Raw genomic sequence first — 22,777 nt, 5'->3', positions numbered from 1 at the left:
ATGGAATTTTGCATTTTAACTAAATTTGGCCAGGCACGGTGGCTCACGCTTGTAATCCCAGCACTTTGGGAGGCCGAGGCAGGTGGATCACTTGAGCCCAGGAGTTCAAGACCAACCTGGCCAACAAGGTGAAATCCTGTCTCTACTAAACATACAAAAATTAGCCTGACATGGTAGTGCACACCTGTAGTCCCAGCTACTTGGGAGGCTGAAGCAGGAGAATCACTTAAACCTGGGAGGCAGAGGTTGCAGTGAGCTGATGTTGTGCTCCAGCCTTGGTGACAGAATGAGACTCCATCTAAAAAAAAAGTTAAATAGCCACATGTGGCTAGTGGCTTCTCTCTTATTTAGTGTAGATCTACATTTCCAACAATTCATCACATGGACAGCAGCTGTTGCAGCTATTTTCACATAATAAAAAAAAGCTGAGGTGTATTGAGGTTGAATGGAAATGTGAGGAGATAGGATTTTTTATTTTTATTTTTTTGAGCTGGAGTGCAGTGGCATGATCTCAGCTCACTGCAACCTGTGCCTCCTAGGTTCAAGCGATTCTCCTGCCTCAGCCTCCTGAGTAGCTGGGATTACAGGCTTGCGCCACCATGCCTGGCTAATTTGTTGTATTTTTAGTAGAGATGGGGTTTCACCATGTTGGCCAGGCTGGTCTGGAACTCCTGACCTCAAGTGATCCACCCACCTCAGCCTCCCAAAGTGCAGGGATTACAGGCATGAGCCACTGCACCCAGCAAGGAAATAGGATATAAACAGGGCTTTTTTTTTTTTTTTTTTTTTTTCTGAGACGGAGTCTTGGAGTCTCACCTTGTCGCCTGGGCTGGAGTGCAGTGGCGCAATGTCAGCTCACTGCAACCTCTGCCTCCTGGGTTCAAGTGATTCTCCTGGCTCAGCCTCCTTAGTAGCTGGGATTACAGGCACCCGCCACCACGCCCAGCTAATTTTTTAATTTTTAGTAGAGATGGGGTTTCACCATGTTGATTAGGCTGGTCTCGAACTCCTGACCGCATGATCCACCTGCCTCGGCCTCCCACAGTGCTGGGATTACAGGCATGAACCACTATGCCTGGCCTTCAGTTCACCTTTAATAGTGGCATCCACCCACTCATCTGTCAGTCACTTCTACTCAGTAGTCGCATCATGCCCTATTAGGACTTACTGACTTATGCAATGCCTACTTTCAAGCCTTTGATAAATTCTTTTTTTTTGAGACAGAGTCTTGCTCTGTTGCCCAAGCTGGAGTGCAGTGGTGCGATCTTGGCTCACTGCAACCTCTGCCTCCTGGGTTCAAACTATTCTCCTGCCTCAGCCTCTTGAGTGGCTGGGACTAGGCACGCGCCACACCTGGCTAATCTCTGCATTTTTAGTAGAAACGGGGTTTCACCATGTTGGCCAGGCTGGTCTCGAATTCCTGATCTCAGGTGATCCTCCTACCTTGCCCTCCTAAAATGCTGGGATTACAGGCATGAGAAATAGCACCTAGTCAGCCTTTGATAAATTCTTACAGGTTTTTCATTGCCTTTCAAACAAAATCCAAAATCTGTAACATGGCTAACAGGGCACTAAAATGCCTGGTCCCTGCTTGTGTACCAAGTCTTCTCTTCCTCTGCCATTTGTTCTTTCAACTCCAGCTATAGTAGTCTTATCAATGTCACCAACACACCAAGCTGTTGAACCACAAAGCCTTGGCACATAATTGGATTACGATTACTCGCATTCTTTGCCTGGCTTCCCCCTCCTCCCCCAGGTTGGAGTTCAGTGCCTATTCACAGGTGCGATTATTGCACACTACAGCCTCTAACTCCTGGGCTCAAGTGATCCTCCCACCTCAGCCTCCCGAGTAGCTGGCACTACAGGTTATTGCCTGGCTAACTTCTATTGATTCTTTAGGTTTCAGTTTAAACATTATCCTCAATGAAGCCTTTGCTGTCCTTTTTTGGTCCACTTCTCACAAGCCCCTCCATTCCCCCTGTTTAAAAATAAAAGCACTTTTACTTATTTGTACTGTTTTAATGTCTGTCTTCCCTATTGGATTTTTTTTTTTTGAGGTGGGGAGGTTGATGGGGTACAGGGTCTCACTCTGTTGCCCACGCTGGAGTGCAGTGGCCTGATCTCGGCTCACTGCAACCTCTGCTTCCTGGATTCAAGCAGTTCTCCTGCCTCAGCCTCCCTAGTAGCTGGGATTACAGGCGCGCACGCCACCATGGCCCAGCTAATTTTTGTATTTTTACTAGAGACAGGGTTTCACCATGTTGACCAGGCTGGTCTCAAACTCCTGACTTCAAATATCCACCTGCCTCTGCCTCCCAAAGTGCTGGGATTACAGACATGAGTCACCACACCCAGTCCCCTATTGGATTCTTAAATCTCTATGATGCAGGGAAGAGTCTTGTTCAACACTTACCACCCAGGGGCTAGCAGATAGTATATGCTTTCTAAATATTTGGCTTCTTAACCATTTAGATAGCTTTCCTATGCCTCTGGTCTTTTTTTTTTCAGGCTATACCTGCCAAATACATGTTGACAGATTTTTAAATCTCTTGCCTATCCTGGTTACCTTCCCCAGAGTGAATCAAACCTCCAAATGCAGTCTGTCACAGAAACCACTCCTGCAGGAGTAGACCAAGGTCACAGAGGGATAGGCCACTCTTTCTAGACACAGTTCTACATAATAGGGTATAAAATCAGTAGTATAAAGCCAGGAGGTATCACAGTTTACCTTGGAGTAGGAGGTGAGGAGGAGCAACGTTTCTGAGTTTTAGAAGTTTCTGGCCAGGTGCAGTGGTTCATGCTTGCAATTCCAGCACTTTGGGAGGCTGGGGTGGGAGAACTGCTTGGGCTCAGGAGTTCAAGATCAGCCTGGGCAACCTAATGAGATCTCGTCTCAAAAAATAGCAAAAATGAGTAAGTAAAAGTTTCTTTCAGAAAACTTGCCTTTTTTGTAGTTTTCATGTTATTCACAGAAAAAAATATGCACCAGTTTCCCATCTCTATATTCAAAAATGAAGAAATGCCAACACCATGACTGTGGAGTTTGAGTTGAATAACCTGGCTTTCACCTACACTTCAAATTGTATTTCCCACTATTCACCTTCACAAACACTCACATTACAGAACTGTGGTATTTTTGGGACTTCAAATACCACCTGCAACTTTCCATCTGTTATTCCTTTATACTAAATGTCCCTCTCTGACATTCTTCCAGTCAGAAGAGATTGGAAACTGGGCTCCATCTCTATTTGTGCCAGCCAGGCAAGATGCTTCATCTCAAGTACTTTGTCAAATAAGGATAATAACAGCACCTACTTCACTAGATTATGAAAATTCAACAAGATAATTTTATGTAAAATGAGAAAAAGCATAACTACCCTGAATTCTCACAGTACTTCCCACTTCCAGGCCAGTGCTTCTAGAACTTTTCTGTGCCTAAGAATCACCTGGAGATCTTACTAACACGCACATTTGGGTCCAGTAGGTCTAGAGTAGGGCCTGAAATTATGCATTTTTAATAACAATATCCTAGGTGATGCCCATACTGCTGGCCCACTACCACACTTTAAGTAACAATGTTATGAGAAACTCCAGCCCTCCCTTCACCTTGTGAAAGCTTCTTGATGGCCCTGACAACTTTACTTTTTTTCCTCGTCTCCCATTGCACCTGGAATTGTATCTTTTTAAATATGTGTACTTAAATATTTGATGAATGACTATGTCTTAGGCAGTTCAGCTCAGTAGGCCATTTGGGACTGAGAAAGGATTGAGCATGGAATACCCCGAGGAAGGCTAATAAAAGACTTTCTTCTCCACAGTTCCTTACCCTTTTTCATACATGGGCTCATGAAAATGGGAAAAACACTGAAGCAAGAGAATTCTGGGTAAAGGCAAGAATAGAAGCGTCTGGAAGTCTTCATTCCTACTCACCATTTGGAGGCACTCTTGAATTGAAAAAGCTTTGAAAACAAAGTCAGTGCTTTCAGGTCTGTGCCAGGGTTGGGACAAATTCCAGAGATACCAAGTTAAAATGATTACTACAAGCTAAAAAAAAAAAAATAACCCTTTGCCCTGTATTATCATATAGTCATTCATGCTGGTTTAAACATAAAAGTCTTTTTTTTTGAAACGGAGTCTCGCTCAGTTGCCCAGACTGGAGTGCAATGGCACTATCTCAGCTCACTGCAACTTCCACCTCCAGGGTCCAAGCGATTCTCCTGCCTCAGCCTCCTGAGTAGCTGGGATTACAGGCATCTGCCACCACACCTAGCTATTTTTTGTATTTTTAGTAGAGATAGGGTTTCTCCATGTTGGTCAGGCTGGTCTCAAACTCCTGACCTCAGGTGACCTACCCGCCTCGGCCTCCCAAAGTGCCAGGATTACAGGTGCGAGCCACCACACCCAGCCAAAAGTATTTAATACAGATCAAATGATGCAAGCTGCTCTAACTGGGATAGACAGTGATCTTAGGATCAATTACTTAGGCTTGTACTTGAACTATTTATTTTTGAGACAGTCTCGCTCCGTCACCCAGGCTAAAGTGCAGTGGTGTGATCTCGGCTCACTGCAGCATCCACCTCACGGGTTCAAGCGATTCTCCTGCCTCAGCCTCCCAAGTAGCTGAGACTACAGGCGTGTACCATCATGCCCAGCTAATTTTTTGTATTTTCGGTAGAGACGGGGTTTCACCGTGTTAGCTAGTTTGCTCTTGACCTCCCGACCTCATGATCTGCCCACCTCAGCCTCCCAAAGTGCTGGGGTTACAGGCATAAGCCACCGCGCCCGGCCTAATTGGGCTCTTAAAATCTGGGTTTAGTTTCACTGTGAATGGCCTCACTTGGTCCTTCCAGGGGCTACAAGTTTTTTGTGGTTGAATGGATATAGTTCAGTCTTAGATAAATTAGTAGCTTTTTCTTATTCTGGGCTAACCATCTCTCTAGTATGAGGAATTTTTACTAGGCCTACAGGTGCTTCTCATGCTCAAATCACAAAAAGGGACCTTTCACCTATACCCCCTCCCTTCGTAAGTGAGGAAATCAAGTCGCTGAAGAATTAGCTGGATTCCAAAGAAACAATAGTGGTCTCAGTCTCTAAGATCCTCATTTCTGCCACTTCTTTCAACAGTCTTACTCAGATCATTCCGATTTCTCAGAATCCTCTGTTACCTACTGGGAGCTGAGACAAGAAATGACTTGGTTATGGGGGTGCTTTAGACTCAGGGTGAGGTGACAGAATGAAATTCCTGAAGAGCTAACAAAACAAGAAAATAAGGTTTTTTTTTTTTTTTTGAGACGGAGTCTCGCTCTGTCGCCCAGGCGGGAGTGCAGTGGCCGGATCTCAGCTCACTGCAAGCTCCGCCTCCGGGGTTTACGCCATTCTCCTGCCTCAGCCTCCCGAGTAGCTGGGACTACAGGCGCCCGCCACCTCGCCCGGCTAGTTTTTTGTATTTTTTAGTAGAGACGGGGTTTCACCGTGCTAGCCAGGATGGTCTCGATCTCCTGACCTCGTGATCCGCCCATCTCGGCCTCCCAAAGTGCTGGGATTACAGGCTTGAGCCACCGCGCCCGGCCGAAAATAAGGTTTAAGGGTCAGAGAAAAGGTCTTGAAAATCTAACCACAATAGGCTGGGCACGGTGGCTCAAGCCTGTAATCCCAGCACTTTGGGAGGCCGAGGCGGGTGGATCACGAGGTCAGGAGTTCAAGACCAGCCTGGCCAAGATGGTGAAACCCTGTTTCTACTAAAAACACAAAAAATTAGCCAGGCGTGGTGGCACACACCTGTAATCCCAGCTACTCCGGAGGCTGAGGCAGAGAATTGCTTAAACCTAGAGGGGCGGAGGTTGCAGTGAGCCGAGATCGCGCCACTATACTCCAGCCTGGGCGACAGAGCAAGACTCAATTGCGGAAAAAAAAAAATTCTAACCACAAGGATGATAAAGAGATGTTAGTTGTCTGAGTCACTTCATATCTAGCTAATGAAAGTGGTTGAAAACTTCACAAGGAACAGGAAATAAAACCGTATTAAAAGGACGTCCCACAGTCTAATAAAACTCAACACATCTAAAAGCCAAACTCACCTTGGTTTCCATTATCTTCCCAAATAATCAATCCTCCTTTGTATACCTACCTCAAATGGTTGCATCAGTACCAAATCTTTTCCTTGACTCTCCAAACCCCCAAAATCCTGTCTCCTTAAATATCTCAATTTCATCTATTCTGCCCTCTGCTGCATCAGTACATACACTCACCAAGCTTGCCTCAATTACTTCAAGTCTACTGTTTCCAATTTCAGCTCCTCAAATCAAGTGAGCACTCCACACTCCCAGTGATATATGCCTATAGACTCAAGTCCAAACTCCTTAGTGTTCATGATTTAGTTCCTGCTGTCTCTTCAATGATGTCACTCTCTTATTCCCTTTTTATTGCCGGCGTATCAAATTATTTGTAGTTTCCTAGAAACATGCCCTCTGAATTTGCTATGTCCTTCATGTTCTGGTAGGCATATCCTCTCCTTTCCACTCGGCCAACATCTGGACATCCTCTGGGAGATATCTTCACTCCTACAGCTAATTACTCAATCTCAGAAACTTCTTCCACAAAAACAAAAATTTTAAGATAAAAAGAACCTTGTTCTGGGATGGGCGTGGTCGCTCACACCTGTAATCCCAGCACTTTGGGAGACCGAGGTAGGAGAATAACTTGAAGCCAGGAGGGGGAGGTTGCAGCGAGCCGAGACTGCACCATTGCACTCCAGCTTGAGCAACAAGAGTGAAACTCCGTCTTAAAAACAAAAAACAAACAAACAAAAAAAACCCTTGCTCTGAATGATTTAGTTAATAATTAAAAAATTACTGGGGTAAAATGTGAGTGGCATATTTCAGAAAATACAAGTGCAATTTCAGTTTACACGTGGCATGAAAACTCATTATGAGTAAACAACAAATGGGTGAAAAATTGTAATTTATTGAAACTCAACTCAAAAAATATAAGATGCTGTAGTGTACAATATATTACACAAAGCACCCTCAGGTGCACATTCAAGTCAAGTAAGAACTCCATATCCCTTTCCCTAACCCTCCCACCCTGGGACCTTAGTATTTGTTCCATATACAATCATGCACACTTAATTTGAAAAAGGAAGCCCCAGTATATTTTGATGTATTAATTAGCACCAAACAAGAGTACAGTTCCTTTTTTTTTTTTTAATAAACAAAAAAACCCAATCATTAAACCAACTGGAGAGCTAATGGATTCAGCCAATACTGCTGACATAGATATTATACATTCATGTAAATACACAGCCTATTCTACCTAAACAACGGTGTGGCTGCTTCTCAGCCTTTGTTCGAGTTGGCAAATGTCCCCATGTTGCAGTGTTGGAGCCAGTCTGTTACAAAAACAAAACTGCTACTTATGAACTTCCTACACAAAGCTCATCTGTCTTTTTTGTTGGAAATAAGTCTAAAATTGGTGTGGAAAACTTAGATCTTTCAAGAACCACCACTGGGCGAAGATAATGAAGCTGTTTTAAGGCAAGCTCTCCACAGTCTGTTAATGCTTTGTCCAATACAACCCTCAGGTTTTCCAAGGAAGGAACTGTTGTTGTTTCAGCTACTATTAAAGGTGGGATTGCAGTCAGGTTCTCATGAATTGTAGAGTCACTGGAAGAATGAGGTATGTCAACTTCAGGTTCATTGTCATTCACCATATTATTTGCCACAACGTTCCCTGTTAAATCATTACTGGGCTGTGAAGAATTACTTAATGTTAAGTGCTCTGAAGGCTCCCAATCATCAAAATCATCTTCTTTCTCTTCACTTTCCTGAATAAATTTCAGAAACGAAGATTCAAATCCCATAGGTTTGTAGGTCTTCAAATCAAATGACCGGGGCTGTGAATGTTTTCTAAAATTCTCTTTTGGGACGTGGGTTGGATTTTTTACAGTGTTTTCTTGCCCTGAACCATGCTGCCTAGTTTCTGATTCTTTGATCCTTGGTAAAGGCAGCTGGAAACTTGTGAAATAAGTCCCACTTTCAGTCCCATTGGGATTAGGTATGGAATTTTCTATTTTACAAGGAGGAGGAGGCTGAACTATATTACACTGTTCCAGGGAAGTGGTTTCTGAACTATGGTTACATTTCAAAGTTCCCCTGTAAAGCAGAGTATCTGCATCAAATACTGAGCTGCTTTCTATGCACCCTTTCTGACCTCCATCCCTTTCACTTGAATGACAGGAATCAGTGTTCTGGATGGGTGCACTACTGTCACCCGGGGAATGGCTGTGTTCTGTGTGCTCTGATTCACAGCTTCTATTTTCTTCTTTCTTTATACAGGTATCTGCTTCAGAAGGGGGTTCCTCCTTAATTTTGGTACCGTACTTAACGCAAACAACAAGGTTCTCCATCTGTTGCTCTAAATAGGCACTACTCATCTGATGAGTGCGTTTGTAATGCCTCACAATGCTGCTCTCCAACTTCACCACAGATAAGCATCCTTGAACCATGCAGGGGTACTGTGTGTGCTCAGAGTGCTCTACACACATATGGAGGGCCTCAGCTCTGGTTTTAAAACTTATTGGGGCTTTCTTTTCTTTGATTAAGCCACATTTTTTAGCTTTAGCATTAAATGATCTCCTGGTGGTCTGATATTCATGCCCCTGAGTGTCAGCTGTTTGACATACCTTTTCACTCCTTAGTAGTCTCTCATTTGCTACTTTCTGGCTTCTAAACAAATCATCATAATAATCTTTATGTCGGTAATATACATGTTGTGAGTAATTACTGCGATGGGTGAAAATCTGGCCACAGCCATTAAGATCACAATGAATTTCATAATCTGAATGTATTTCCCCTTCAATATTATGCTGTTCCATCAAGTGGTGCTTCAACTTGTTGAATGTATAAAAAACAGCAGGGCACTGAGGCTGGTTACAAGAAAACCTTGCTGCAGATTCAGCTTCAGAAAGTACTTTAGGCTCTTCAGTATGGTCTAGGTTATGAGAGTCACTACAGTGCTTAGCAAGAGCTTTGGAACACAGGAAGCGTTTATTACATTCCTTATATTTGCAAGCAAATATCTTCTTACATTTGACAAGTTCCCTTTTGGTTCTTGCTTTGTCTTTCTCTAAACATAACTGTTCTTTGTTGTACTGATGTACAGTTCTGTAATGGCGAATTAAGCCTTTTAGATTGGTGAATGAGGAGTTGCAAGTTTTATGGATACAATGGAATGGTTTGTGGTATTTATTCAAAATATAACACAGATTTCCTTTAGCAACAGTTCGCCTGCTACCTCTGCCCTCTCTTCCTTCTTGTTCTTCTCTATGGCTGCCTATTGGTGATGAAATGTCAGATGTTTTACTTTCTGTTTCTTCACAAGATGATTCCAAATCTGTTTCAGAACTGCATTCATCCTTCTTAGGATGACAGTGTGGTTTCTCAGAGTTACTGTTGGGATCACCTCCAAGTTCTGCAGAACAATCACCTTTCAACCTATCTACTGAACATGGGCCTTCATGATCACACTTTTCATTATCTAGTAGTTTGTGAGTTGCTCTGTCACTGCCAATTTGATGTTTATTTTTATAATGAATCCTAAGGTGTGTTTTTCTTGTAAATGACCTTTGGCAAATATGACATTGAAATGGGGAATACCGATGTTGGAACATGGTTAACTGAAGGACTTTTTCTTTTGAATAATTATGCTTTTTAAGATAATGCATTAACAGAGCCTCTCTGGTCACAAATTCATATTTGCATCCTTGAAGCTCACAGAAAAACGGCTTAGCCGCCAACTGTGCAAGGTACTGACTTGGCATATTTTCATCTTGATTCTGAAAATTAAGGTCTGAGATAGATGAAACTGATTGAAGAGACTTAGCACCACTGGATGGGTACGCCTGCAATGACCCTGAGAAAGAGCCATGTGTTATTGAGTTTTTCAAGCTTAAATGTTTCAAGCGTAACAGAAGTTCCAACATGGTATCCTCTGTACAGGGCCTTTTAGAAGCACAAATGGAGGATTCTGAGGAGTAACCTTGATGTTCTCGTTTACATTTAATGTGAATATTGTGATCTAGACCTTCATCTGGGGAGTCACTGTTTGTATCTGAGCTGGGTTTAGGTTCTGCATCCAACTTTTCCGTTGTCTGATTATGTTCATTACCCAAAGAGGGAAACAGATCTTTCGTCTTTATCTTTTTGGGCTTGAAATGGTATGGATGAACCTTCCGTAAATGTTTCTGCATTCCTCTTGCATTTTTGTATGTGGAACCACAGCCATCAAAACCACAGGTAAACTTAGTCCCGTCAAAACAAACTGCCATACTGGAACATTTTTCTTTTAAACTGGAGGGCCCAAAGACTTTCTCATTAGATAACAATATATCCTGCATGGTTTCAGAGTGATCTAGTGTGTCAATTAACTCTTCATTCATTGAAGCTGAAGAGCTATGACTTAACTGATCACTAGAATTACTGTCACTGTTTTCTTTCAGGTTTTCTGCAGTTTCTGTATCTATTTGAGAATTAGCTGATTCTGCACAGAAAAGATCTTCAGGTAAATGTGATTTATCAGTTTGGTTAAGTAGATGGGGCTGATTAACACAATCTTGTTTTTCACCTGTTGCAGACTCCTCAAGTTTCACTGATTTCTTTATGTCACCATTTGAATTTTCAACATTATGCATTGAGAGGTGATTCTGGTATTCAATTTTGGAGTAATAGAACTTTTTACAGCCAAGAAAGTTGCATGTGTAAGATGCATCCCTAAAGTGTTGTGCTTCATGGTGGTAAAGCTGTCCCAAGTCACTGAAAACAATATTACAGCCATTTAATTCACATTTATAACGCAGATCATCATGCTTTTGTTTATGGTTAAGTAGTTCATTTACTGATCCAAACCTAGCATAGCAATCTATAGATACACACATATAAGGTTGAGGCCCACAATGCACTTGTTCATGCTCCCGAAGGTGAAAAGCAGACATAAAATGTCGTCGACAGTAAGTACACTTCTCTCTTCTATTTTTCATATCCAAGTAGTGCTTGGCATTTTCATCATTATTTTGGTGTTCAGCTTTAAGATGCACACTTAAGTATTTAAATTGCTTAAACACACGGGAACAGTCTGTACCAGGACATGGATACAAATCTCTGTCTTGCAGGTGGCAATCTTCTAATTTGCTGAATGTGACATATTCATGAGACTCTCCTTTGGCTTGTTCATTCAATGAATGGTTTTGCTCTGGGATTGCAGAGGGGCTCTTGGGACAAATACCCTTTTGAGAGCCTTTCAACAGTAATTTCTTTTTAGAGCGGTCCCTTCTGCTTGGTGGCATTTTAACATGCTCCATCACATGAGGAACAAACATTTCTTTTCTCTTAAATTTTTTAATACAAACTGGACAGGTGTAAATTCCATCTTCCATATGCATCTTAGAATGATGAAGAATTCTAGCCTCTATACATTCCCGCTTACATAACAAACAGAAAAACTTATACTGAAGCCACCTCTGATATCTTTCAGAAGAGCCAATGGGTTTTTTGTCTCTTTTCTCCTTATGCTGATCTGTCAAATCTCTTCTTCTATATTGTTTATCTTCTTTACCCTCATCATAGTCACTGAGAAATGACTCTAAAACATCTGTGTCATTAATGGACATTTCATAGCCACTTAAATCATCATCAGAATCTGAGGCTTCTTGTCCTAAAAGTTGGTGGCAGTGTCGTTTTAAAGTTTTCCAGTCCCAAAACTCAGGATCAAAAGGCCAGTGGGCTTTTAAAGCTAGTAAGAGCTCACATCGAAGAGAATTTGGAACCGGTGCATTTTCTTCATCAAATTTTTGATCTGGTTGCAAATACAGTTCTTCTAACATATTAAATCCATCCAAACTGGGTTCAATTAAGAATTCTGTAAGCTGACAGGCTCGTCTAACTTCTAAATCTTCTGGTAAAAGACAGGCAATTGTTTTACAAACTGATGCCTTCATTTCCTCATCTTCACTTGATCTGAGTTGAAGAGCTCTGACACACAGTAAAATTGACACCCCAAGACCAGCATCTTGTGCCTGTAAGTAAAACAGGATAAAAAAACTTTTTTTTTTTTTGCATACAGAAAGAGTATATAACGTTCACTGATACGGAATTTTAGGTTGTAAAAACTTTTAGAGTTCCTAAATTTTATCTTAAATCTTTCTTCATGAAAGACATTTAGATATTTCTTGTCTCAACATGCAAAGAACTGAATTAGATGCTACAACTATGAACAATGTACATTTACTAGGCACTGTGTATTAAAGCAGTTCCTTACTTTCAAGGAATTTATCTGTACCCCGAATGCATAAACAATAAATGCATGTGAATCCAAAGAAATTCAGGATAAGTAAGGTCACTGGAGGATTCAAAATAGAATGATGTTGAGTAGAGGGGCAGTGTTTAAAAAGGCAGCAACAGGAAACACAGGTATAGATGTGAATCTAAGATTAAATTCAATTCAAGAAATTCTCTGTGGCCAGGCGCGGTGGCTCATGCCTATAACCCCAGCACTTTGGGAGGCCGAGGCAGGCATTATCACCTGAGTTCAGGAGTTCGAGACCAGCCTGACCAACATGGAGAAACCCCGTCTCTGCAAAAAGTACAAAATTAGCCAGGTGTGGTGGTGCATGCCTGTAATCCCAGCGACTCGGGAGGCTGAGGTTCAAAGAATCCGGGAGGTGGAGGTTGCAATGCACTGAGATCACGCCATTGCACTCCAGCCTGGGCAACAAGAGCGAAACTCTGTCTCAAAAAAAAATACAAAAAACTAGCCGGGCGAGGTGGCGGCCGCCTGTAGTCCCAGCTACTCGGGAGGCTGAGGCAGGAGAATGGTGGGAACCCGAGAGGAGGAGCTTGCAGTGAGCTGAGATCCGGCCACTGCACTCCAGCCTGGGCGACAGAGCGAGACTCAGTCTCAAAAAAAAAAAAAAAAATCTCTGTATCATGAACACTTGGATTTTTCAAAACTTCAAAGATAAAATAAATGATCCTCTCCATTTCCTCCTGAAAGAATTTAGTAATTTATAGTCACCATCACAGGTGTACTGAATCTCAGCTTTCCAGGGAGAAAAATCAGAAAATCTTGCTACGGCAGCAGGTTCTCAGAAACTAGTTTAAAATTAGGATGACCTGGTCATATGTGATAAAAGCTTGGTACATACAAGATAACTCTTTTTATCTGAGAGGCTGAAATACGAAAATGACATGAAAAAAGAAAAGCAAGATATGTCTGAGTGGCTTAAAACGCACTGCTAAGAGCAGAGACTTTAGAATCAGACTTTGACTGCCTTTGAACCCCAGCTTCACAACAAGTGACAGGTTCTCAACCTCTAAACTTCAGTTTCCTTATTGGTAAAATGATAACAGTAATGGTAATACTAGATTTTCCTCCTTCTAAGGTTATAAAGATGAAATAGTAACGCTAGCACATTGTAACTGGTCAACAGAATACGATGTAAAATAACGGAGTAAATTCCACTGTTTAAATCAGTCAACAATTTGCCAGGCATTTAATTCTGTGTTGGGCATGATTCATTCTAAATGCTGGGAACACAAAGAAATCACTGTCATTGATTTACAGAACCCCTACTACAACCTAGGCACTTATTTGAAATAAACTTTTTTGCACATATCCTCATTTTATAGACAAAAAATCCCCAACACTCAGAAGGTTAAGTTGCCCAGTGTCATCAACTAGTGAGCAGACGAGCAAGGACTTAAAAGCATTTAGGCCAGGCATGGTGGTTCACACCTGTAATCCCCGCACTTTGGGAGACCGAGCTAGGCACATCACTTGAGGCATGGAGTTTTAAGACCACCATGGCCAACAAGGCAAAACCCCATCTCTAATAAAAATACAAAAAATTAGCCATGCATGGTGATGCAGGCCCAAAGTCCCAGCTACTCGGGAGGCTGAGGCATTGAGAATCCCTTGAGCCTGGGAAGCGGAGGTTGCAGTGAACCAAGATCATGCCACTGCATGCCAGCCTGGGCAATAGAGTGAGACTTCGTCTCCAAAAAAAACAAAAAAAATAAAATAATAAAATAAATAAAATAAAAATTTGGCCTGAAGAGTAGAAGAGATGTGGACTAGTAGGTGGAAAGGGAGTGAGTGAGTGTAGAAGCCCTTGCAAACCGAGACTCCAACATTTTTTTCCTTTAAAACTAGTCAAGTGTAATAGTGAGAAGGGGAGAAAGAGTAGAACAGAGTTCAGTCTGTAACTGACTGTGAACAATCAATTGAGATAACTCTCTACCTTTCAGACGAGCTGAGACTAGCTTTTTTGAAAGAGAGGCATTACTTAGCCTGTATCAGCTAGGATCTGGTTCTGTTATGAATGGCAGACATCCCACAACAGTAGTGGCCAAAAGAATATAGAAGTTTCTCCCTCTCATTTGGAATGTAGTCCAAGTAAACAGGCCATGTTGCTTCAGTGGCTCCACAGGACTAGACCATGGGTCTCTTATTAGGATGCTGTGATATAAGTTTATCATTTGTTAAGTAAGAGCACAGAGGACTTGGGGAAAGTCAGCCAAATTTTAAAATAATTCAGTTTCTCCACAAGTTATTAACTCCTTTTGGAAGACTGTGAGGTGGACAGCAAAGAATGGCCATTCTTTCTTCAACAGCCTAATCTGGTTGGGATGGTAATATTTGAAAAATCACTAACAACACTTTTCAAAGAAAAGTAACCAGAAATACCATTATATATTCTGAACAGATAGGCCAAAAAGTTACTAAAAGGAGTAGTGAATAAATTTGAATCAAGATATGGAATGTGGAGCTGAATTTTGACGAAATTGGTGGGTCTTAAACTAGGAAGGTGAGGGATCAAGAGTGACTTGGCATATTGATGAAAGCGCACATAGGATGTAGCCAAGTCATTTAACCTTTGCTTCTTTTTTTTTTTTTTGAGACAGAGTCTCACTCTGTCGCCCAGGCTGCAGTGCAATGGTGTGATCTCGGCTCATTGCAACCTCTGCCTCCCAGGTTCAAGCGGACAGGTGTGGCAGCTTACACCTATAATCCCAGCACTTTGGAAGGCTGAGGTGGGAGAATTGCTTGAGGCCAGGAGTTGAGAATCAGTCTGGGCAACAAAGCAAGACCCTGTATCTACTGCCCCTGCTCCCCACCAAAAAAGAAAAAAACTACACGCCTGTAGTCTCAGCTACTCTGGAGGCTGAGACGGGAGAACTGCTTGAGTCAAGGAGTTTGAGGTTGTAATGAGCTATGATCACACCACTGCACTACGCCTGGGTGACAGAGTGAGACCTGTCTTAACCAAAAACTGAAAACTAAAGTCAGAGATGGAGGATGTCAGGTTTCAAGCACCAACTTGTTGCACCCTTGCTGCTTGAAAATAGACGCAAAGACTGAGTGTAGCTTTCTAGGACCTGAGAACAGACCCTGACTGGCAGCCAGCCAGAAAACAGAAACCTTAGTCCTACAATCACAGGAACTGAAATCTGTCAATGATAAGAACAAGCTTTGAAGTGGATTTTCCACAGAGCTTCTGATAAGAACTTAGCCTAACCAACTACATTTTAGCCAATGTGATAGTCTTAGAAGAGAATCCTGCCACATTGTGCTGGATTTCTGATTTATAAAACTGAACTAATAAAAATGGACATTGTTTTAATATTCATTTTTGTGATATGTTATTCAACAGTAGAAAATTAGTACCTGCCGGGCGCGGTGGCTCAAGCCTGTAATCCCAGCACTTTGGGAGGCCGAGGCGGGCGGATCACAAGGTCAGGAGATCGAGACCACAGTGAAACCCCGTCTCTACTAAAAATACAAAAAATTAGCGGAGGTGGTGAAGCCTGTAGTCCCAGCTACTCAGGAGGTGAGGCAGGAGAATAGAAGTGAACCGGGAGGCGGAGCTTGCAGTGAGCGAGATCAGCGCCACTGCACTCCAGCCTGGGCGACAATGAGACTCCGTCTCAAAAAAGAAAATTAGTACCTTTATTAAAGATTTAAACAAAACAAAATGTTCTGATGGCCAATTATGAAGTAATTGTTTAAACGGGCAAGTTCTATAGTTACCTTGAAATGTTCTTTTTTTTTCTCTAAAGACCAAGTCTCACTCTGTCGCCTAGGCTAGAGTGCAGTGGTGCAATCTTAGCTCACCACAACCTCCGCCTTCCCCGTTCAAGCGATTCTCCTGCCTCAGCCTCCAAAGTAGCTGGGATTACAGGCGCCCGCCACCATGCCCGGCTAATTTCTGTATTTTTAGTAGAGACAGGGTTTCACCAGGTTGGCCAGGCTGGTCTCGAACTCCTGAGCTCAAGTGATCCACCCGCCTCGGCCTCCCAAAGTGCTGGGATTACAGGCTTGAGTCACTGTGCCTGGCCTCTTAAAATGTTCTTAATGTGACAGGAGACACAACTTCATTCACAGTAATTAGAAATAATTATCACCTAACTTGTTTGGCCATCAATTTGTTTCTGATTAATTATAGGAAGTCAATCTGGAGAAGCAGTCAGATGTGGTCAATTCCATTAATCTTATTAAAACTCATTATTTCTTATCTTCCTTTATCTAAAGGGAATTTCCTGAGACATTATCTTCTCACTCATTTCTTTCCTCCAGCTACAGTTAGCAGAGAAGGCATAAAGTACTCACTTCAGTTTGTATAACTCTAATGAGGCAAAATAAATGCTGCTGCGTTTTAGCTATGACACCAAACTGACGACAGCGCTCCAAAAAAGTATCTAAAGAAGGGTCAATTCTTCTTTGCAGTTTACTCCAAAAGAGAGTCAGTTCCCTATAAAAAAAGAAGATCATGGTAAAACATTTAAAGTAACTGGTATTTGCTGCCCTGCCCCCGGCAACCCAATTTTTTGATCTGTAGAAAGCTGACAGTAGAGAAAACAAAAACTAGATTAAAAACTATCTATATTCACCACTGCTTTCTCCCAAACTGGTAAAAATGTTAAGAATCCTCCATAATGATTCCCTGACTTCTCTTGTGTTTGGGGGGAAAAATAAAAACAAAACACTACTTCCTTTACGGTGACATTTTAAAAAAACTTATTTAGATCCCATGTTGTTCTAAAAGGTTTTATCCTTCACACTGATAATTATTATACTGATTAAATTAAGCCCTGTCCTAATGGGCAGAGATAATCAGACATCACTAAACTAACAACGAAATATATATACAGCAAATGGATACTCTAATTGTACACTTCTACACAGTGATCTTAAGGGCCCTTTCCAGATCTAAAATATCAGGATGCTACTTAGAGCCTGTAGTTTGGAATGTTTAAATACTTCCAGTGAAATAAGTAAAATGGCACTTTTTGGAAATGGCTAAAATACAGGAATCTCACAAAGATTTATCATGGAAACAAAAGGAAAGCTTGAAAATAATAAATTAAACAAAAACATTTAATGAATAAACACTCAAGCAAAAAAGCATTAGAAACTCAAAAATGCCAAGGATAGAAATGCTAATGAGAATGTAAAATGTGAATGCAAGGAAAGCTAATAGTGAAACTAAAAAGAATGTTATCACTTCTAATAGCAAAACTAAAAGAGGCTAGGCATGGCAGGTGGCTCACACCTGTAATCCTAACATTTTGGGAGGTGAAGGGGGACAGATCACTTGAGGTAAGGAGTTCGAAACCGGGCTGGCCAACATGGTGAAACCTCCTCTCTACTAAAAATATAAAACTTAGCTGAGCGTGGTGGTGGACGCCTGTAATCCCAGCTACTTGGGAGGCTGAGAACAGGAGAATCGCTCAAACCCAGGAGGTGGAGGTTGCAGTGAGCCAAGATAGCGCCAATGCACTCCAGCCTAGGCAACAGAGCAAGACTCCGTCTCAAAAGAAAAACAAAAAAAACCAAAAAAAACACACCTAAACTAAAAAGAATGCTATCACTTAAAAAATGTAGCTCTTTTAAGTAAATCAATGGATACCAATTAAATAATTTTCATTTAAAAATCTGTATTATTTTCATAAGCCAATTTTAAAACACTGATATCCTATATTGCTATGAACACAGACTGTCTCCCAGAAAGTTGGCTACAAATCCAAAGCTTAAGAAATGGAAACATGTAATTTAAAGTAAATATATTTAACATAATTTATTTTCTTATATTTCTTTTTTTTTTTTTTTTTTTTGAGACGGAGTCTCGCTCTGTCGCCCAGGCTGGAGTGCAGTGGCCGCATCTCAGCTCACTGCAAGCTCCACCTCCTGGGTTTACGCCATTCTCCTGCCTCAGCCTCCCGAGTAGCTGGGACTACAGGCGCCCGCCACCTCGCCCAGCTAAGTTTTTGTATTTTTTAGTAGAGACGGGGTTTCACCGTGTCAGCCAGGATGGTCTCGATCTCCTGACCTCGTGATCCGCCCGTCTCGGCCTCCCAAAGTGCTGGGATTACAGGCTTGAGCCACCGCGCCCGGCCGACTATTTTCTTATATTTCTAAAGAGGTAATTGGGGCTCTTGTAAGGTGAGGTGTTTTTTGTTTTGTTTTGTTTTGTTTTTCAGACGGAGCTTTGCTCTCATTGCCCAGGCTGGAGTGCAATGGCAGATCTTGACTCACCGCAACTTCTGTCTCCCAGGTTTAAGCAATTCTCCTGCCTCAGCCTCCCAAGTAGCTGGGATTACAGGCATGTGCCACCACGCCCGGATAATTTTGTGTTTTTAGTAGAGATGGGGTTTATCCATGTTGGTCAAGCTGGTCTCAAACTCCCAACCTCAGGTGATCCACCTGCCTCTGCCTCCCAAAGTTCTGGGATTACAGGCATAAGCCACTGTGCCCAGCATAAGGTGAGATTGTTAAGTAGTTATAAAACTTGCTTCAAAGATTGAAATGAATATATGGTGTCTCAAAAGATAAATGATTGGTTAAGGTGGAGGCTTCAGTGAGCTGAGATTGCGCCACTATGCTCCAGCCCAAATGACACAGCAAGACTCCATCTCAAAAAAAAAAAAAAACAAAAAGGATAAATTAATGAAGCTTAATAGGATAGCAAATTTGAGCTATAACAAATACAATTAATTTAAAATGCCTTTAAATATTTGCCTTTCTGGGGCTGGGCGCAGTGGCTCACGCCTGTACTCCCAGCACTTTGGGAGGCCGAAGCGGGCGGATCATGAGGTCAGGAGATCGAGACCATCCTGGCTAATATGGTAAAATCCCGTCTCTACTAAAAATACAAAAAAATTAGCCAGGTGTGCTGGCGGGTGCCTGTAGTCCCAGCTACTCGGGAGGCTGAGGCAGGAGAATGACATGAACCTGGGAGGCAGAGCTTGCAGTGAGCTGAGATCGCGCCACCGCACTCCAGCCTGGGCGACAGAGCGAGACTCTGTCTCAAAAAAAAAAAAAAATTGCCTTTATTTGGCTAGTGCCACTTTCCTAACCACAAGAAGTGAAAATTGAGATAGGCCAGCTGTGAAAATAGCCACCAGCCAGGCAAGCTGGGATAACTGTTCATTTTAAACACACAATTACTTTATTCAGATTTAAGCATGTTAAGTAATAAAAACTTTTGTAATCTGTCATATGTATGTGAGATCTGTCCTATTTGAACAGAACAAAAATTATCAAAGCCAGTAAATCCTGATTATAAAGATATACACGAGTAAACGATGTCAACTATCTAAAATTTACTAAAGGGCTGGGCATAGTGGCTCATGCCTATAACCTCAGCAGAGGATTATTTGAGGCTAGGAGTTCAAGACCAGCCTGAGCAACACAGTAAGACCCTAAAACCAACCAAACAAAAAAAGCCTAGCTAGTCTTGGTGGCACACCTGTAGTCCCAGCTACTGAGGAGGTGGAGATGGGGGGGGTGGTCATTGAGCCCAGGATTTAAGGCTGAATTAAGCTGTGATCTCACTAGTACACTTCAGCCTAGGTGACAGAGTAATATCTTCTCTCAAATAAAATAAAATTCACCAACTAAAGCCAGGCACAGAGGCTCAAGCCTATAATTCCAGATACTTGGGAGGCTGAGGTGAGAGAATCACTTGAGCCCAGGAGTTCAAGGCTGCAGTGAGCTTTGATTTTGCCACTATACTCCAGCCTGGCAACAAAGTTAGATTTATAAATCCATTAAAGTGGTTAAAAGGCAGGTTGAGAATTAAGGTCTCTCAAATAATTTTATTTACTTATTTTTTGAGACAGAGTCTCACGCTGTCGCCCAGGCTGGAGTGCAATGGCACAATCTTGGCTCACTGCAACTTCCACCTCCCAGGTTCAAGTGATTGTCCTGCCTCAGCCTCCCTCAAGTAGCTAGGATTACAGATGCTTGCCAGCATGCCCGGTTAATTTTTGTATTTTTAGTAGAGATGCGGTTTCGCTATGTTGGCCAGACTGGTCTTGAACTCCCAACCTCAGGTGATCCGCCCACTTTGCCCTCCCAAAGTGCTGGGATTACATGCATGAGCCACTGAGCCTGGCCTTTTTTTTTTTTTTTTTTTTTGAGACGGAGTCTTGTTCTGTTGCCCAGGCTGGGATGCAGTGATATGATCTCGGCTCACTGCAACCTCCACCTCCCCGGTTCAAGCAATTCTCCTTCCTCAGCCTCCTGAGTAGCTGGGGACTACAGGCACATGCCACTATGCCTGGCTAATTTATGTAATTTTAGTAAAGATGGGGTTTCACCATGCTGTCCAGGCTGGTCTCGAACTCCTGACCTCAAGAGATCCACCCACTTCAGCTTCCCAGAGTACTGGGATTACAGGCTCAAATAATTTTTGCCCCCCAGATGGAGTCTTGCTCTGTCACCCAGGCTGGAGTGCAGTGGTGCGATCTCAACTTACTGCAACCTCTGCCACCCAGGTTCAAGCGATTTTCCTGCCTCAGCCTCCCTAGTAGCTGGCATTACAGGTGCCTGCCAGCATGCCCGGCTAATTTTTGTATTTTTAGTAGAGAAGGGGTTTCAGCACCTTGGTCAGGTTGGTCTTGAACTCCAGAACTCATGATCCACCAGCGCCGGCCTCCCAAAATGCTGGGATTACATGCGTAAACCACCATGCCCGGCCACTCAAATAACTTTTAAAAGAGTAAGTCAGAATGTCCAGGGCTTGGTATTCCAAATTAAATATTTCAGGCTCCAAGTATGTTAACTCCAAATAAGCATGATCAAAAACGGGCATTTATGGTGTATTTTGTAAAAATATTTGCATAGTTATAAATCGATATAAAATGATTACCCATCCAAATATATAAACATGCCTGAAACCATGACAGCCAGTACATTACTCATGAGGATGCAAGATGTCACTTCAATCATCCATTCAAATCTGTACACTGGAACACTGAAACCAACATCCAATAGTAACCGACAGCCTGATAGATCAAACATGCACTAGGATAAGTTCTTCTTCAATTACTACAATAATGTGACTTTTTTAAAAAAGCCAACCATTGAAAATCATGGAAAATAATTCCATTGTATGTATGCTTCCAATGTTGAGATGATCTACTGTGCCCACGATTTTGCCCATTACCTAGCTCATTTCAACAAGTTATATATAAATTTATAAAAATTGGAAAGGAAATTTAGCTCTGTTAACAGCAAGGAACACATTTTGGTAGGAATTCAGCTACTAAGCAAGAACTTTAAATTACTCTGTGTTTTGGCCAGCGTGGTGGCTCAGCTGAGTTCAGGAGATCGAGACCAGCCTGGCCCACATGGTAAAACCCCGTCTCTACTAAAAATACAAAAAATTAGCCGGGTGTGGTGGCTGGCACCTGTAATCCCAGCTACTCGGGAAGCTGAGGCAGAGAATCGCTTAAACCCGGGAGGCGGAGGCTGCAGTGAGCTGAGATTGCACCACTGCACTGAAGCCTGGGTGACAACAGCGAGACTCTGTCTCAAAAATAAATACATACATACATACATATATGCATACAAACATTACTCTGTGTTTCTACATAGCAAGAAGCCCATAAAGTCCAGTTAACATGTTACACTGGGATTCAGAATTTAGGTATTTTAGGAATGAAGTAAATAAAACTGTGGAATCAAGGGATGATCATCCCCTAAAAAAGGCTATTACAGAAAAAAAGTTTTTAAGCTAATACAATAGTAATTGACCCCCATGACCTCTTTTCTCTCCCACAAAATTCTGTTAAATAAAACACATATGCTAGTTTTCACCAGTTACTGAGGACACAACTGTGAATTAAACAACATATTGGTTGGTATATCAGTCTAGTTGGGGCAGAACAGACATGTAACTACATCTGAAGAAACACAAATGTGTAACACAAAATTTAAGCTCAGACACATTACAGAAAGCAAAGGCCAGTCTATCAAATACTCAATGAAAGCTTACTGTGGAGGTTCAAAGTTCAACTTTATGACTTTAAAATGGCTGCAGTAATTACACCTCTCTCTATATAATACATCATCTCACTCAAAATGGTCACCTTTTTCAAATGCATGGCTATTCCAATTATATTACCACTGAGAGGCACCTACAGGGAGCTTACTCCTCTAGTACTTCTTTTTTTTTTTTGAGATGGAGTCTTGCTCCATCGCCCAGGCTAGAGTGCAGTGGCACCATCTCGGCTTACTGGAAGCTCCGCCTCCCGGGTTCACGCCATTCTCCTGCCTCAGCCTCCCGAGTGCTGGGACTACAGGCACCCACCACCACGCCCAGCTAATTTTTTGTATTTTTAGTAGAGACGGGTTTCACCGTATTAGCCCGGATGGTCTCGATCTCCTGATCTCATGATCCGCCCGCCTCGGCCTCCCAAAGTGCTGGGATTACAGGCGTGAG

At 42.2% G+C, this 22,777-nt stretch overlaps 1 protein-coding gene and 1 long non-coding RNA gene across 5 annotated transcripts in view; both read right to left on the bottom strand.

Moving 5' to 3' along the window:
* Positions 1-6,943: 6,943 nt before the first annotated feature.
* Positions 6,944-22,777, bottom strand: part of RLF (rearranged L-myc fusion) — an 81,657-nt gene continuing 65,823 nt past the window's right edge. For all 4 annotated transcript variants that reach the window (XM_017960156.3, XM_021939843.2, XM_021939838.2 and 1 more), the window contains 2 exons: positions 16,660-16,801; positions 6,944-12,067 (listed from right to left, as the gene is read on the bottom strand). In XM_017960156.3, coding sequence (XP_017815645.1) covers positions 7,412-12,067; positions 16,660-16,801 — 4,798 coding nt within the window. In that variant the 3' untranslated portion in view covers positions 6,944-7,411. The remainder of the gene's footprint in view (positions 12,068-16,659; positions 16,802-22,777) is intronic.
* LOC116275348 lies at positions 15,294-16,159 on the bottom strand. Its single transcript, XR_004184394.1, has 2 exons — positions 15,998-16,159; positions 15,294-15,717 (listed from the first exon to the last, which is right to left on the bottom strand). It is a non-coding gene; the product is annotated as an uncharacterized LOC116275348 (long non-coding RNA).

Source organism: Papio anubis, chromosome 1 (genome assembly GCF_008728515.1).
Source record: "Papio anubis isolate 15944 chromosome 1, Panubis1.0, whole genome shotgun sequence".
Lineage (NCBI taxonomy): Eukaryota > Metazoa > Chordata > Mammalia > Primates > Cercopithecidae > Papio > Papio anubis.
The sequence above is the reverse complement of the archived record's forward strand: the minus strand, read 5'-3'. Positions and strand labels throughout refer to the sequence as shown.